At 41.7% G+C, this 17,559-nt stretch overlaps 1 protein-coding gene across 2 annotated transcripts in view; it reads left to right on the top strand.

The window, feature by feature from the left end:
- LOC149319170 (importin-5) overlaps window positions 1-13,995 on the top strand; it is a 46,521-nt gene extending 32,526 nt beyond the window's left edge. For both annotated transcript variants that reach the window (XM_089511187.1, XM_089511186.1), the window contains exons 22-26: window positions 458-580; window positions 5,523-5,742; window positions 7,075-7,303; window positions 8,443-8,584; window positions 13,258-13,995. In XM_089511187.1, the coding sequence (XP_089367313.1) occupies window positions 458-580; window positions 5,523-5,742; window positions 7,075-7,303; window positions 8,443-8,584; window positions 13,258-13,344 (801 nt within the window). In that variant the 3' untranslated portion in view covers window positions 13,345-13,995. The remainder of the gene's footprint in view (window positions 1-457; window positions 581-5,522; window positions 5,743-7,074; window positions 7,304-8,442; window positions 8,585-13,257) is intronic.
- Window positions 13,996-17,559: the final 3,564 nt, after the last annotated feature.

A 17,559-nucleotide genomic window follows, 5' to 3' on the forward strand; every position in this document is an offset into this window, starting at 1 on the left:
TGTACACTCTAATGTCAGAATAAATCAGAATTCTAGCTTGTTTGGAAGAAGTAAACCAAAAACCTTGGTTGGGGTGTAACATGAAATTTTGAATTTCTAGTTTGTGTTATCCACTCACATGAAAGGAGTGATATAGCACAAGCAGAAGATATAGGCAAATCAGCATGCTTGCCATTGAATGTAAACCAGAAGAGTCAGCAATTCTGGCTCATTGTGTCCAGACACTTTACATAGTATTACTCACTATGTAATACAATATAATTTTGAAGCTGGAACTCTTCTGCTTGTCCGCCCACCCACCAGTCCACTCATAATATCATGAGAAATACAGTAAGATCTCATTCCTAGGAGAGTGGAAAATACAAATATGAAAATACAAACATTTGTAATATCATTATCTTTTACAAAAGTCAAAATTATTTGTGCTGTTCACATTGCCACTTCTTTTCTTTATTAGCATGACAGTGATGTCTACATCCTGACTAAAGTATCAGATATTTTGCACTCAATATTCAGCAGTTACAAAGCAAAGGTGTTACCATGGTTTGAACAGCTGCTACCACAAATTGTCAATTTAATTGTAAGTATCCTTTATTCCTTTAGACTAATCTGAAGTGGGACGAAAGTACCCCATGTTAATATCACCACTGGGAAGATGAGTATAGGATGCTTCCATGTAAAAGATCTATTGAGCACAGGAACCATATAAAATTACAATAGCTATTTGGCTCTAATTTATGTAACTCTATTTCAACTTGATATTCTTGTAGAATGCTCCCCAATGTTTCCTTCTCTCAGAGGTTTTGAATGTTGACTCCCAGAAGACTCAGCCAGCATGTCCAACAGACATGCTGTAGCAGTTAAGTCTTGAACATCTGGAGGACTATAGAGTTCAAGAAACACTTTTCTAGTAGGCTTCAGAGGAATATTTTTGCATAGAGAAATATACAATTTCAGAAGGGTTATAACTGGACAACAATTGCAAGTGCACAGCATAGTGTGGAGTAAAGAAGTTTTATTTTTTCTTTGTAAATATGTTTCAGCATGTCCATTGTGATATGGTTTTTCAGATCTTTTGAAAAGCAAATAGATTGTCACATTGCCTCACAATGGGGTGATGGGCCTACAAACCTCAGCTTCCTCTTTGCTGTTTCTGTGCCTCACACAAATGGATTTTGTGCCTGCGCAGAGACACCATTTGGAAAATTCTAAAGCTGAGTAGCTTGGCAGGAATACTTTGCCCACTCCCACCTATCATACATGTCCAAGCCTCGCAAACAACTGCTCCCTCAGTTTCTTTCCATCCTCCTGTAGAACAGCTTCTGTTTGATTGTTTCCTGCTGAGTAGTGTCTTCCTCCCATTATTTCTCTTTCTCTGATCCTATTTTCTCTATGTTTTTTTAAAAAAAACTTTACCTCAAGTCCTTCCTCACCTCCATCCTGCCCGCTTTTCTCCATTTGTTGTTCATTGTTATTTCTACATTTCTGTGGCCCCTACCTCGCTCTTTCATTTATGTTCTATTTGCAGTAGGAAAATGTCTCTTTTTGACGGCAACTCAGAGTCCTTGTTCTGTCTAGGTGAGGGGCATGTCATTGAGCGTTGCTCCATTTGCAAGACTTTTACTCTGCAAGCCCTGAAGAACTGAGTTCATTGCCTCAAGATACATTGTTAGGAGAAGTCCCTATAGATGGCAGACTATGCAGCCTCAAATTAATCAATTTTATCTGCCCTCTGTTCTGACCTCAAAATCAAAGACCCAGAAGTTGGCCTTGATACTTGACACTGCTTTGGTACCAACCCTTCCCTCCACTCAAATGGAATTGTCTTCAACACCATCTGTCATGCTCAGCAAGTTTCATCTGCTTTGCAACAGGAGGAGAAAGGGTTTTGAAAAGGTCACATTTGAAGTCTTCCAGGAAATGGGCAGCCTCTAAATCATACACTATGCCAGCTACAGCATCAAGTATGCCTGTGTCCACAGTTCTGACAGCTCCTGTATCTGCGTTAGCGATGCCTTCCTCTCAAATTCCTTCAGTTTTGATGGCAGTTCCAACTTCAACCTCAGCCCAAGGAATCTTTGCTTGAGTGCCATACACCGGTCAGTACTGTACATCATAGTTCTTCACTGAGGGAGAAGCCATCACCACCCCATCAAGCTCATTGTCCTTTTCTGTGAGAACAATCATATTCTTCTTTCTTGGGATTTATAGGTATGGCAAGGACTCTTTATTCACTTCAGTCTCCTATATCAATTGGTATAGATTGGAAGACCTGTAGAAGGAGCGCCCTGCCTCCTGTTGCTCTTATTCTTCATTATATAGGGATCGATATCACCAAAAGGATACTACCAGGGACATCTACCAAAGGAACATCATCACTCCCCCTATAGGTACTGCAGTTGCAGTTATCACCTTGTTGGAATTGGGCTTCTAACCCCTTCGAGGCACCATTCTCCATCGCAGCCTCAGTTTTTATTACCTCCACCATCTCCATTCCTCCACCTAGCAACACTACATCATCAGGTTCCATCACCACCACCTAGAGCCACTGCAATAATCTCCAGGCCTCCATCTTCTCCACCATGTAGGACATTTCTCTCATGGTGCCTACTACAGCTGTACCCCCAATACAATGTGTACTTTTGTATCCTCCTATTCAGCAACAGCCACAGTTGATACTGATAATATCCATAATCTCAGTGCCTTTGACCTTAGTACCTATCTCCTCTGTCTCTTCCGCATTGTTAACCACTCTGGCCCATTCTGGATGACAGTGACATCTTTCTGAAGAAGAGTCTGACAACGATGACACTGAAATCTCAGCTCCAGGTTCTCCTTTTCCTCTCACCAAGTCTCTGCCAGGGGAAGTCGAGGATACTGGAAGCTATTTGGGCTGGAGGATTGTGAGGGCACTTGGAATTGACATCAAGACTCCTCTAGCTCCTATGAATGACCCAGCGTTTCAGCTAGTTCATTTGCATACTTCAGCATCACACATTACCAACTCAATAGTAGTCAATTGCTTCTCAGGCTTTGACAAGTGGAAAGACACATTTTGTACCAGTGAACAAAGATGGAAGACTCAAGCTCTTTTCTTCATCATCCTTGATGATGAAGGATGGCAATGTGCAAGCTTGCATGTCAACCTACCAAAAGCTTTTGTGGGACATGATGGTATTGTTCATCCTGACTCTTCCTGAAGACCAAAGGAGCACAACAGTGACCTTTTACCAGGAGGTACAATCCATGGCCATGCAACAAATCCACTCAGCTCAATTCACAGTGGATTGTGCATCAGATGTAATGTCTGGGACAGTAGCTCTATGCCATTGTGCTTTATTCTGCTCTACTGATCAATCAGGGTACCCATAGTAGACTAGAGGCTCTCCCCTTTGATAGTAACAGGTTTAGTTACTATCACTGGACCACCTTTACAAGACCTGACTGCTAAATAAATGGCCTTTGTGGAGTTTTTCCAGGCACAAATCACCATTGTCATTGTCTATCCAGTCTTCACAACATTCCTCTACTTTTCTGAAATACTTTTTCAGGCAACAACAATATCAACTGATATCTTTTAAGAAATCTTCCTCTTCATCTACTGTATGTCTCACTTTTGACTCTCCACTCTGAACGACACTTCAGCTATTCTTTTCTTTAGACAGCCCACATCCATCACTGGCACCCAAGCTATACTGCTATTGCTCCACCTGGCAGAATATCATCACAGATTGCAGGGTTGCCAGGAAAGACTCAACTAAATGTTCTTACAAGTATAAATGGAAACTATTATGCTCTTTCCTTACATCTAGATTGGAGCCCTCTGCACTGGTTCAAGCCTCAATTGTCTTGCACTTTCCTCTACAATTTTGTGCCCAGGGTATCTTTGTCCTCCCTGAAAGTATTTGGCAGCCATAATGGCCTATCAACCACCAGCTCCTATCTTTGCCCCATTATTCTCAAATACTGTCATCAAGAAATTCCCTAAGGGATTGCCTCACCTTTGTCTCCACCAGCTCCACCTTAATTGCTGTCTTTGGTGCTTTTGCAGTAGTTTCATAACCCCTTCAAGCCCTTGGAATCTGTGGATAACATGTTATTTATTTTGAAGTTTGAGGTTTTGGTAGCCATCACATCAGCTAGGTGAGCATCTGAATTAATGGCCTTACACTCAGCTGAATTATTCCTCATGCTGCACCATGGTAAGGTTGCCCTAAAACCTGACATTTATTTCCTGCTGAAAGTTGTGTCATAATCAGGACATTTTGGCGCCAAAGTATTACTCTTAACCATCCATACCCATAGAGAAATTGATGCATTCATTGGATATGCACTGAGCATTGGCTTTCTGTATTAAACACACTGCCTCATTTTGCCTTTCTAATAGGCTGTTCATTTGGTATAGTGGACCACGAAAAGAACAATAGGTGTCTTTCCAGAGGTTTGCAAAGTAGATTGTCCAAATAATCTGATTGTCTTATGAAATGGCTAAAAGACCAGTTCTTCTGTGTTTGTGAGTACACTCCTCTAGAATGACGGCATCACTGTCTTTTTTCCTTCGTGGCATTCCCTTACCAGACATGCAAAGCCACTATGTGGTCACAGCTTTCTACCTTTATTCAGCACTGTAGACTTGACTGTAGAAACAAGACAGATGCAGGCTTTGGACCGATAGTTCTCTCTTCCATTTTCCAGTGACCTGGCATCAACTTCTGATGAACTTTAAAGTCACTCATTTGTGTGAGGCATAGAAACCATGAAGAAGAAAAACAGGTGGCTTACCTGTAATTATAGTTCTTTGAGTGGTCATCTATGTTCTCACACAAAGCTGCCCTACCTCCTCTCTTTCGGGTCCCTGTGCTTTCACAGCAGACTTTAGAACTGAGGGGCCAATAGCTTGGTGGGCTTGGATATTCACAGTAAGTGGGAGAGGTGAGGTTTTCTTGCCAAGCTACTTGGCTGTAGACCTTTCTGAATAGAGTTTCTGCACAGGTGCAAAACCCATTTCTATGATGGTATAGATGACCACTCGAAGACCCAGTTACAGAAAAGCAACCTGTTCTTCAGAATATATATAAATATACATATGTGCACACATACACACGTATATGCACACCGCAATGCATTGTTGTTGTGTGTCTACAAGTCACTTTTGACTTATGGCAACCCTAAGGCAAATCTATCATAGGAATTTCTTGGCAAGTTTCTTCAGAGGGGTTTGCCATTATCATTGAGGCCAAGAGAGTGTGATTTGCCCAAGGTCACCCAGAGGGTTTTTATGCTTGAGTGGAGAATTAATCGATGATCTCCAGAGTTCTCCTGTTTTCAAACCACTATAGCACACAATGCTGCACAAATATTAAAAGTAAATTTTAGGCTAGATATAATGATAAAGAATTCTAAAGAATAGTAGGTGACAGGAAATGAGACAGCTTATTCTAAGTTAGTAATGAAGAGGAACTGAAGGGGATACATTTCAAATAAATAAAAAAACTGAATACATATTTATTGATTATTTTCAGTGTCCCCATAGGCCATGGCCAGACAGACAATGGGGTTTATGCATTTTTGATGATGTCATAGAGCACTGCAGCCCATCCTCATTCAAATATGCAGAATACTTCTTGAGACCAATGCTACAGTCTATATGTGATAACAGCCCAGAAGTCAGGCAAGCGGCTGCATATGGTATTGGAGTTATGGCACAATTTGGAGGTGACAACTATCGGCCTTTCTGTACAGGTATGTGTGCTCAAGCTGTTTCTAAATGAGATCCAGCTATAGCTTTAATTGTGATACTTTTGAAAGGTATGAGTTTTGCCTGCTGTTAGCATGAAAAGCAAACAGATCATTCTAATAATGAGAATGCCTGAATTCATACAGACAGCTGGGGTCAGGAGTAGTGAATATTGGGGTGAAAAAAAATTGTAAATTGGACTTCAGAAGTTCAAATTATCATTTCATTTTTCTACTGCATTTGACTTAGTGTTTGTCAGGCAGTGAAGCTTTTTTTCCTGTACTCATATAGGTCCTTAATCTGCATGGATTTCCCCTTTTCTCTAGCTGTAGAGTAATAATTCTCTGGATGCTCTGGGAAATCCTGGACATCAGACCTGGTTAGCATTTAACATGAATGGCATCCACATTCCTAAATGTATACCTGCAGTGTGCAAAAATTTCATAACACAACAAAGGTTTTTAAGGAAGAATAGTGAGAATAAACATTTCCTGAGGATAAAACTTGAAAGCTATTGCTTTGTCTTATATGTACTGCTAACCTAAAAACAGCCTGGAGGTTTGACCTATTACTTCAGTATGGTGAAGAAGGTGCTAGTCACAAAGGCATTATGGATGTATTTTCAAGGAGAAAAAAAATCTGTATGCTGTTTATCTTTAAGATATTTTATCCATTTTATATTAACATTTTTGTATTTGTGAGTTTTCTAAGTAAAGACATACCACATGTACAGAAATTTATGTAGGTTAACCCTTGCTGTATTGCATTTTTGTCCTTCAGATTAACATTGCCTAAATTACAGTATTATTCTCTTTTACAATATACATTCAGTTTTACACACATAACTCACTGTCTGAATAAATATTAACCCAAACAGCACCACCTGCATACAAGAGCGGAGGTTTCAGCAGGCTTTCAAGAATCCCAAAACTTACAGAAATACAAATGATTTTTAAGGGAAAAGTTCTAAAAGTGGGACCCAAAATAGCCCAATGAGTACTGATGACGCTTGGTGAATGTAACTTGCTAACTGCTGGCTTTGAGAAATATTCTGGAAGAGGACTTGATTGGGTGGAAAGAAGCACCTCATACTGTAACATATTGTTGCAAGTTTTACTGGTCCTGCTTTATAGTTCATTTGTTTATTTATCTGTTAGATTTCAAATGGTAGCAAGAGATCTGAAGATTCCAATACCCAGGCTGGCTCATATGGCAGAATATTGTCTGTCAGCCTAATTCCACTCATATGGGGTTTATAGACTATATCCAGCACTTTTTGAAGAAAATTATTGAAACATTGTATCTTAATGTCTCCCCTCACCCCATTGAATTCTTAGAAGCGTTTCCATTGCTGGTGAGAGTTATTCAATCAACTGATTCCAAAACCAAAGAGAATATCAATGCCACAGAAAACTGCATTTCAGCAGTCGGAAAGATCATGAAGTTCAAGCCTGACTGTATAAATGTTGAAGAAGTACTACCACACTGGTTATCATGGCTTCCAGTGCATGAAGACAAAGAAGAAGCTGCTCATACTTTCAATTATTTGTGTGACTTAATAGAAAGGTAAGAAGAAAATGCATCTTGAGGTATAATGTATTCGTTAGACTTGCTTCCTGCTCCTTTTTTTTAGATGTGTGTGCTGCAATATTTGGACTACTGTTTATTCTGATAACCTAACTTTTAGGACTGTGTTTACAGTATTCCGCTAGCACAAAGAAATGTTCATATCCATCACATGTAAATATACAGTCATGTGTGATTGTGACTTCAATACGTATTTACATTAGAATTCATGAGTTGTCCAAGCTATTTCTCACAATCTATTGCTAGGAGAATTGTGAGTCTCCAGAAGTCTTCAAACCCATCTTTTCATTAGCCCCTGCTAGCCAGAAGATGATAGGGATAGTAATCCATGAACATTCAGATTCCCTCCAACTGCCCTAATAGTTCTTTCCATACTACTGCCCTAATTAGTTTATGCTCCAGATTTTTTCCTAGAGTGGTTCTGTTTCCATATCTGTCCCCTATCCATTGTGAAATAAGTTGAAGAATACTGCTTTAAAATGTCCAGATATCTACATCCTAAATATATTTCCAAAACATATCCCCCCTAAAGAAGATGAATTTGAGTTGTTAGTTGTAGGACGTTTCATTTCATCTCATTTAGGATAGGTGGAAAATTCAGAGTAACAAATCTTAATATACTATAACACATTGAAAGTTAACATTCATGTCAGAAGGATAAACCCATAGCACTTCCACCATATCTGTTATCTTCAGTGTCTGATGCTGTTGTCAAACCTCATAGAAAATAATGGGGTGCGCACTCGCGGTGGCGCACAGGACACATGGTGCGTGTATGCTTCCCATTACTTCTGCCAGGGCTTGCCTTCCACGTGAGCTCAAAGCCATAGAAGACAAGCCCGCCTATGGGGAGGGCTGACTGTATTCTATTATTTATTATAGATTTGTAATGCAAAATTGTGCAATCTTCTATCCAGTTTTGGGTAAAGCAGTTCATCAATATCCTATTCTGTTATGAGCTTGCATAAGAATACCCTATACATTTGACCAGAAAATCTTCATTAAAATTAACATGTTTTGTAACCTTGCATCTCTTCAGTGTTAAGGCAGCTGACATTCTTTTCTTTTCTTTTTCTTGGTTTTTTTTCTTTTTCTTTTTTTGATTACCATTTCAACAGTAATAATCCCATTGTCCTGGGCCCCAACAATTCTAACCTGCCCAAAATATTCAGTATAATTGCGGATGGTGAAATTAATGAAGCAATCAAGCACGAAGATCCATGCACCAAGCGACTGGCTAATGTAGTTCGGCAAGTACAGGTAAATGCAAATTAAGATTTTAATACAGAAAATATTTTGTTGCTTCACAGAATATAAAACCATTTCCTCTTAAAAGAGGAGTGTTGTTACATAGAAGAAGACATGAGCAAATAGGACCCCTGATGGCACAGTGGTTAAATGGCAGTACTGCAGCCACTCACTCAAAAACCACAAGGTTGTGAATTCAATTCCTGACAGGGGCTCAGGGTCGACTCAGCCTTGCATCCTTCCCAGCTCACTAAAATGCATACCCAGCTTGTTAGGGCAGTTAGTTTACAGTTGTAAACCGCTTAGATCCTGCTCAGTGCAGTGTGAAGGTTATAAATGAAGCTGCTATTACTATTCCCAGGTTTCAGTTATGACAGAAATTTGGGGTGAACAACATTATATAACTTCATTAAAAATTTAGTTAATAGCAGGGTAAAGACTGTGTGTGTGTGTGTGTGTAGGCATGATATGGTGGCAGAATTTCAAGCATTTGAATTGTGTTGCATGAGAAGAGGGTAGGCAAGAAATCTAAGAAATTGAGCTTCAACAAATTCCAGAAGATGATAAAGTTCCCCACTATAGGACACTAGGTTTTTCCTGGTTGTTAAAACCTGAGTGAATTACGGTATTTCTTCCAATCTTTGTATACAGCAACCACCATAAACAAAGGCAGTAAATCTTTTTAGAGAATGTCAAGAATGATGTTTATTTTAGATATAAGTCTCTGTGCTCAGACATTTATTTTAAACTTTTTATTTCTCTGTCTCCACTATCATACCTTTAAAAGATAGTCAAGTTTCATATAAAATAATTTCTTCTTCATGGTCTCTGTGAATATACACAAATGGCTTATTCTGCACCTGTGCAAAGAACTTCGGAACCTTCTGTAATCGCTAAGAAAAACACTTTCGCAGTAGCTCCACCCACCCATATATATATATATATATATATATATATATATACCTAGCATTCCCGCTCTTTCTCCAGTTCCTTTCGTCCTCTGCTCTAGAAGCTTGAAGGAACTACACTGGGAATCACATTGTCCTTTTTGATAATCTTGAATCCCAGGCCAGAACATGCATTCAAAGTGCTCTGTTTAGGAGAAGGCCATAACATGTCCACTTGCTCCCACTGCAAAGCCTTCACCTCACAAGCTCACAAAAATCATAAGACTCACTTCTGAGCAGCTCTCTATTGGCAAGAGTTACAGCTGGAGACTGCCATTTTGGTAACCTCTAAATCTTCAAAGAAAATCCCTTCCTCCAAAGCTGGCCACTCTGAGGCCTCTGCAGCCAAAACCGGAGTATCTAAATCAGACTGGGATCATGATGATAAGGGGAAACATTTTACCAAGCACAAACACACTGAGTCTGAAGGGTCTTCACACAGGCACCACTCCTCGAAGAAGAATCGGGACTCTTCCCGTACTGAGACTGGTGAGCATGAAAAGAAAAACACTCTTTGGACTCATCCCATGAGCACAAATGCTCTCAAAAATTAACCTCCTTGGTGGCTGCTGAGGGATCACAACAGAAGGCATCTCTCGTTTCTGAGACTTCTCCACCAAGATCTCCGGCCCCATCCCTCCACATTGTTGAAGTAGATGTCAGATCGGCTTCGGAGGGTTAGTTGCCCTCCTCTCTTCCACCTTCCCATCTGACTCCTTGTTCCCCAGAGATGGCAGATGCCTCATCATTTCGGGTTCGAGATTGTCAGCCTCTCCAGAACCCCAAGAACACTTCCAAGACATTGACACCGACCAGTAGTACCAAGAGGAAACTGACAGGGCTGATAGTCAGTACTGAGATGAAGGTGCATCTCTGGATTATACCTATCTAATCTTTGACAACAAGACAGGGCTATACAGTGCGCCTGCGTTATACGTGGCTTTGAGCGTGCAGGGCACAAGGGGCGGTGCGTCCCATTCAGATGATCAAGTGAATGGGGCTTAAGCATATGTGGAATTTGCCTTACATGGGGGGACCTAGCAGACCAACTCAGCAGAGCAATCTACTTGTCTGTCCTGGACTGCAGCCAGCACTCACAGACACAAGCCGATACGAATAGCTCAGCTCAACAAGTGGAGGCAAAACACAGACCTTGCAAAGATTCAGCGTGAAAGCAGTCTGAGAAGTCAAGCCGAGGTCAGGATACCAGAAGTCAAAGCAATCTGAAAGCCAAGCCGAAGTCAGGATACTGGGAGTAAGAGTGGTCAAAGCAGTCCGAGGTCAAAGCAACCAGAAGATGACAAGGGTCCGGTCCGAGGTCAAAGCAACAAGGAATCAAGATACAAGAAGCCAGTGCTAGCAGCAATCACACCAAGGGATCATGCAATAAACTCTGGCAAACAGTGAAGGTCTCTCAACAGCTTAAGTAAGGGAAACTCTCCCCCATGCCACCTGAGGCTGGTTGGCTAATTGCCTCTCTGCAATCATCTTGGATCTGCGCCTGCAAGCACTCTCAGCCCTTCTCTCTTTGAACGTAGGCACCTCCAGGCAAGCTTCCTCCCCAGAGTCACCACTAGGCTGTTGCACCATAGGAGGCCCTTCTCTAGCACTAGGACCTGGTTGGGCCTCCTCCTCTGGGGCTGAGAGAGCATAGCTGGGACCTGGCAGAGCAGGATTGCCACCTGGTGTAGCCTCAATCAGCTCTTGCTCTGGAGGAGGCTCATCCTCCTCCTCATCCTCCAAGAGCTGATCTTGGCTGGCCATGACATTGTCCCACGAGTGGATGCTGCATCCTGACAGTTCAAGCTCTATTCAGTCGATAGGGCTCCCCTCACATCCATCTCTTTGCAATGCACACCAGCCACCAATGTCCGTGCTTCTGCTCCAGGATTTGAACCCGGAGCTCTCAAGGAGATGTCTTCCTTTTCAAATGGAACGGAATGATGTTCTACACCTTCCCTCTGTTCCCTTTGATCACCAAAGTTACCACCAAGATGAGGACTGATGCCATCCTCATTACTCCATGGTGGCCAAGACAACCTTGGTTCACACCATGGCTTCATCTGTCTCAAAGGAACTACCTCTGCCTGTCATCCCGGCCCAACCTCCTCACCATCAGGTTCGACAACCGGCCATTGAGACACTCTGTCTCGTGGCTTGGAGGGTTCGTCTGTGACTGCTCTTCCAGAACCTGTCCACAGGTTCATCTTTGCAGCTCACAAGCCTTCCACCCAGAAGTACTACAACCTGAAGTGGCAGAAGTTCAAGACCTTCTTGATCGAGAAAGGACTTTCTCCACGTCAGGTTCGAGTACCCCATATGTTGGAATTCCCCATGACGTTAGCAGACTCTGGACTCAGTCTCTTCAATTAAGTGCTACCTTGCTGCCATTTGTGCTCATTTCCAATTCTGCAGCCATCCTTCCTTCTTTAATGATGTGCTGGACAAGAAAGGATTTAATTATCTCCACCCACCATCCTCTATCCCTAGCCCCACATAGAGTTTAGAGCTGGTTCTTACCTACTTACCTAGGAAGCCATTTGAACCTATGGCCACAACTGATTTACGATTGCTCTCTTGGAAGACTGCATTTCTCATAGCCATCACCTCGGCTCAACTTGCCAGCAAACTCCATGTACTCCGTATTGACCAGCCTTACCTCTGCTTTCATAGGGACAAGGTAATGCTCCATCCTGACATCACATTTTTATGTAAAATGGTCTCTTCCTTCCATATGAGCCAGGATGTTGTTTTACCAACTCTGGCGCTGAACCCGACTACCGATACCAACAGGTGCTCGCATTCTGTTTGGACAGGATTTGGAATTCGAGACAGTCTCAGACACTTTGTTTTGTTACTCAGGTTCATAGTTGGAACTCCCTGTGACAGCTCAGTGGTTCTCAAAGTGGGTAATCACCACTATTCACCTTTGTTATGAACTCTCTGGGGAAACTCCTCCTACTTGGATTCGAGCGTACTCCACCAGGGTGATACCTACTTCCTCTGCCTTTCTCAGTGCAGACAGCTTTGGAGGATGTCTGCAAAGCTGCTCTCTGGTCTCAGCCACTGACTTTCATCTCGCACTATAGACTGGACACCAGAGCCAGACGGGCTGCAGCTTTCGGGAGGGCAGTGTTGCTTTCTGGCTTACATTGAGGTTTGTTATACTGTTATTTGCCATCTGTCAGTTATATCACATGATTCAAATGACAGTATTTCTTTCCATGTTTGTATTATTGGTTAATAAACACTCTTATAGATATTCACCTGGTCACAACACTCCCTCCTCCTTTGACCAAAGCTTTTTAGTATAACCCATTTGTGTGCATTCACAGAGACCACATAAAAGGACAGGTTGCTTACCTGTAATTGTAGTTCTTTGAGTGATCATCTGTGAATTCACACAAATCCTGCCCATCCTCCCTTCAGGGTCGTGTCCTGCTCATGCTCCCTTTTTATGCTGCTATGTGGCTTCCTTATGGAACTGGAGATAGAGAGGGAATGCTAGGAGTATATATAAGGTAGGGTGGAGCTACCACCAAAAGGTTTTCCCTAGTAATTTCAGAAGGTTACAAAGCTTATTTGTGCAGGCACAGAATAACCCATTTGTGTGAATTCACAGATGACCACTTAAAGAACTACAGTTACAGGTAAGTAGCCTGTCCTTCTAATCTTTACATAGGGCAATATTAACATAGCTGTTTAACATTCCTGTTATTTCTTTTTTTTATTCCCTAGACTTCTGGAGGCTTGTGGACAGAATGCATATCTCAGCTCAATGCAGACCAGCAGGGAGCCATACAGGAGCTCCTGAACTCTGCGTAAAGGGCCTTAATTATCATCCACAAGAAAACTCCAAATAAACATTTACCCTTCGGTTTAGGTTTCTTTGTTTTGTTTTTGAGAGAGAAAACTGTAGTGCATGTAGGCCATTCTGCAACCTACAGGCAGTGGCGGAAGGAAGAAACGGTTTCATTGGTGTTGCAATGAGTTTCTACCCATCAGCACTGAAGGAGCTCCCTGTAAGCACTGCTGTAGCACTGAAGAGTATTTTTCTAATGGTATGAGCCAACCACATGATGGTGAAAGGGAAACAAGTTGAATTTTCATTAAGCATAAACTAATTAAGACAGTTTTAAAACCAGGTATTCAGTAGAAACCCATTATAACAGATTACAGGCATTTTTACCCTCTAGTGTTAACATGTATTGGAGTGTATTTTTGTAGGGTAGAGAACACCCTTCTGCCCACCAAACCAGTAGATTAAGAGACTATAAAGTGATGGCAACATCAAGCATGAAGACTTCATCGATATCACATTCAGTTTTCTGAAACAGGATTGTGTAGTGACTCGATGAAGAAAGCCATTGAGCTCGCAGCCCTTGAATGTGAAGTGTCTTTGGCATGTCTGACAGTATCTCATTCACTCCTCAATAAATGACATTAAAATTCAGTCAAAGCTTGTGTAAAAGTCCAGTGCTGTGTGGTCTCTTGTTTGTTTTTAGTGAAAATAGTCTGTGTTTCCAAATTCTGTGTTTCAGACTTTAAATGCTTGGCCTGCAATCATTCATATATTTTTTTACTTCCTGTTACACTGTGCAGAGATTTGAGGAGCCCAGTCATATAGCATTTGCTTCCTCCATATGATTGCTGAATTTTCCAGTTTTTAAAAATAAGCACACATTCAGTACTTCATCTCTAATTGGTTTAAGAACATATTTTATAGCAGGATTGTGACCTCAGTAGCCTTGACTAATGCTTCAGTTGATGCTTTATAATTATGAGAGCTTTGGTGTGAGTACTTCATTTTGTATTATATAATCCAAAAGAAGGGGAGAGCTTTTTCTGACAATAATACAGCAATTCTATGCACCCTTACTTGGAAGTTGGTGCTATTAAAGGAGAGCTTTCCTTGACAGTAAATGGATAACATGGCAACCCTATGCACCTTTACTAGAAGCTGGTGCCTTAAAAGGTAATGGGACTTATGAGAAAGCAGGTATAAGATTTTATTATAAATTACCACTTCACAAACTGACTTTTTTTTTTAGAAACATGTAAATACATTGAAACTGAATCCAAGTTGGCAGCAGTAAAGGAACAACAATAGCTCCACATCAAGAAGAGATGTTTGAAATAGAGTCTGACCAATGAAGAGATATCCTACAATACTAAGTTTATTTTAAAGCCTAAAGTATGAACTTGTTCCCAAGAGCCCTTCAGAATAATGTTATCCCTCCTTTTCCCAGACATATAACAGAACCTGTATTGATTCTTAAATGAAGAGCTGCTTCTATCCAGTTTTGTTCCTAGCCTCAGACAAGATAGCATCTGTGTTCTCATATCCTTGTTGTCTAATTAATGAGTCTAATGGTTCCTATATTTATCTCCTCAATTGTTTAGTTTTATGGCTGTTATATTTTACCTTTTTGTATTCTAGTATGTTGGAAAGGAATGTCTCCTCTCCCCTTAACAGTCTTTTCACCTCTATTTTTTCTGTTCGAGACTGGGTCTCACAGATGTAAGCTATAAAATCTAAAAGAGCAGATAATAAACAATAAGAATTATGTGAGAGCTCAGGTAAATTATAAATTCTGAGAAGCAACTATTGTTTTATCAAACCATTGTTGCTGTAATAAATGCATTGGATCAGCCCAATGTATTTTGACAGTGATCTTCATCGGGATTCAAGCTATCCTGTACAGACTGAGATACTCTCCATTCATCCATTACATCTTTCAACAGCTGTTGGAAATGAGTTCTTTAAGGTCTCTGTGACTGTCATATAATTGGGTTGTCTGTTCCTGCACAATAAACCATACACAACCTTCTAGAATAAGCTTTTTGGCGTAATCACTGTCCACCCTCAGCTCTATCCACCCTTTTGACGTAATCACTGTCCACCCTAGTGGATGGCCCTAGTGGTCTCTTCCAACTCTACGATTCTATGATTCCACCCTCAGCTCTATCCTTTTCATTCTCTGCATTCACCTTATTCACCTTTTCATCCTCTGCATCAGCAACATCTAAGGAACCTCTCTGGTTAGCATTCCCCCCCTGCCCCCCAGAAAAATTTTCATTATATTGATCTTGGCTACATTTGATGACTACTCTTTCAAGCTTCCCATAGCTTTGGCTTCTTTTACTGGCATATTCTTAGTAACTGACTAGGCTTGTCACATTGACCATGATTTGTCTCTTCCATTGGTAGTGGTGTCTTTGTCCTGTTTAAGGAACTGTGATGATTGTGGGGCTAAACTTCCAGCCACAGTGGTAATTTCTGGTGCTTGTTGTGCCTCAGAAAAGGACATAACATGGGGCCATGCACCCACTACAAGGCATTTGTGGCCCAGGCCCAGAAAATCTTGGTTGAAAGCTCTTTTATGAACAAGCCATAATACCACCAACAGCAGTGTTTTTCACCCTGCCTAGAGCGACCTCTACCTGCTGCCAGCTATTTCACTACCAAGCAGCCTCTCAATGCCTTCCAGAACCTCAAAACACAAGCCTTTGACCTCAGTATTGAGCATCAGCTCCATACCAATGATTTCAAGGGCAACTTCAGAATGTGATGTGCTCCTCTATCAAGATGAATTTCAGTGGTAGCGGAAGCTGCCCAATTTAAATCACTGCAGAAGTCCCATTCCATGCCTGGCAACAAAGAGGGTCGGAAATTGGATCTGATGGCAAAGAAATTCTATTCTGCACATTGCCAACTATACCACATGTATGGGAGCATACCAGTAAAACCTTTAGGAAGGGGTTTTGCCTCTTTTCAGTAAGTTCCCAGATACAGAGAAATGCTTGGCAAATGCTCTCCAGGCCAAGACCCCATTCCCTGGCAAGGCAGCAAATCAACTCTGCTTGCTATGTCACAGACTGCTCTGCCAAGGCACTTGCTGGTGATGTGGCACTTAGGCATCATGTGTGGCTTTGGTCTGGCCTCTCACTCAAGCCAAGGCTACTATAAAGGGCATGCCATTTGATGAGCCTAGCTTCTTCAATAAGGGAGCAAATGAGAGATGAGTTTATGCAGAAGATGTGGTCGACAGTGCAGAAATCCATCAAACCTTGCTTTAATTGGCAGAGATCACCCTCGGGAGCAAGGCATTCCTACAGTCCATTTGCCTCCTGTCAATCTCGTAATCCATCTCAGTCTTATGAGAATGGGAGGACCACAGTGACTATCTGGGCCCAGGGGGAAGAAGAGACTGCTGGTTCTACTGCTACTTGGACCTCTGCCATCCAAGTGCCTTCTAAGAAGCAGAGCCCTCCCTGCAGTCCATCTAGTGCCGTCCGGCCATGGAAGGAGAGATGCAGGCCCAGCTCCATTGGGCCTGGCCTGAGCTAAGAAGCAGAGCCCTCCCTCCAGTCCATCTGGTGCCATCCATCCTTGGGGGAAGAGATGCAGGTCCAGCTGCGTCGGGCCTGGCCTGAACTAACAAGAAGAGCTCTCCCTCCAGTCCATCTGCCTTGGTCCAGGCTTCAGAGGGAGAGAAGAATTGCTGGACCTGATCTCCTTCCCCACCACCATTCCCTTCTCCTTTTGTGTCGTGTCTTTTTAGATTGTAAACCTGAGGGTAGGGAATCATCTAATTAAAAATAATAATAATTGTAAGCCGCTCTGAGAGCCTTTTGGGCTGAAGGGTGGGGTATAAATACTGTAAATAAATCAATAAAATAAATTCTGCATCCTCTGGGAAGATACCATCAAGATACCATCTTTCCTTCAAGATAAAAGGCCAGGACAAGGGGGAAAGGCTTCTTTGACTCTTCTCCTACTCTCTCACTTTCAGCAATAGGCTAGCCTATTATTACCATGTTTAGATGCAATTACCACCAACTCTTGGGTTCTCAAAATTTTCAGAACAGGTTTGCCACTGAGTTTGTGGAACATCCCTCAACAGATTATCTGTGTCTCTTGAGCAAAGTTGCAACCTTACTTGGAAAGTAAGCCATCAAGCCCATCCCTATAGCATCTATATACTGGAGGTTCTTCTCACTCTATTTCATCATTAACAGAAGGACAGGAGTCTTCAT

This window comes from Sceloporus occidentalis, unplaced genomic scaffold (assembly GCF_023333645.1).
Source record: "Sceloporus occidentalis isolate IW3139 unplaced genomic scaffold, rSceOcc1.0.p SCAF_2, whole genome shotgun sequence".
Lineage (NCBI taxonomy): Eukaryota > Metazoa > Chordata > Lepidosauria > Squamata > Phrynosomatidae > Sceloporus > Sceloporus occidentalis.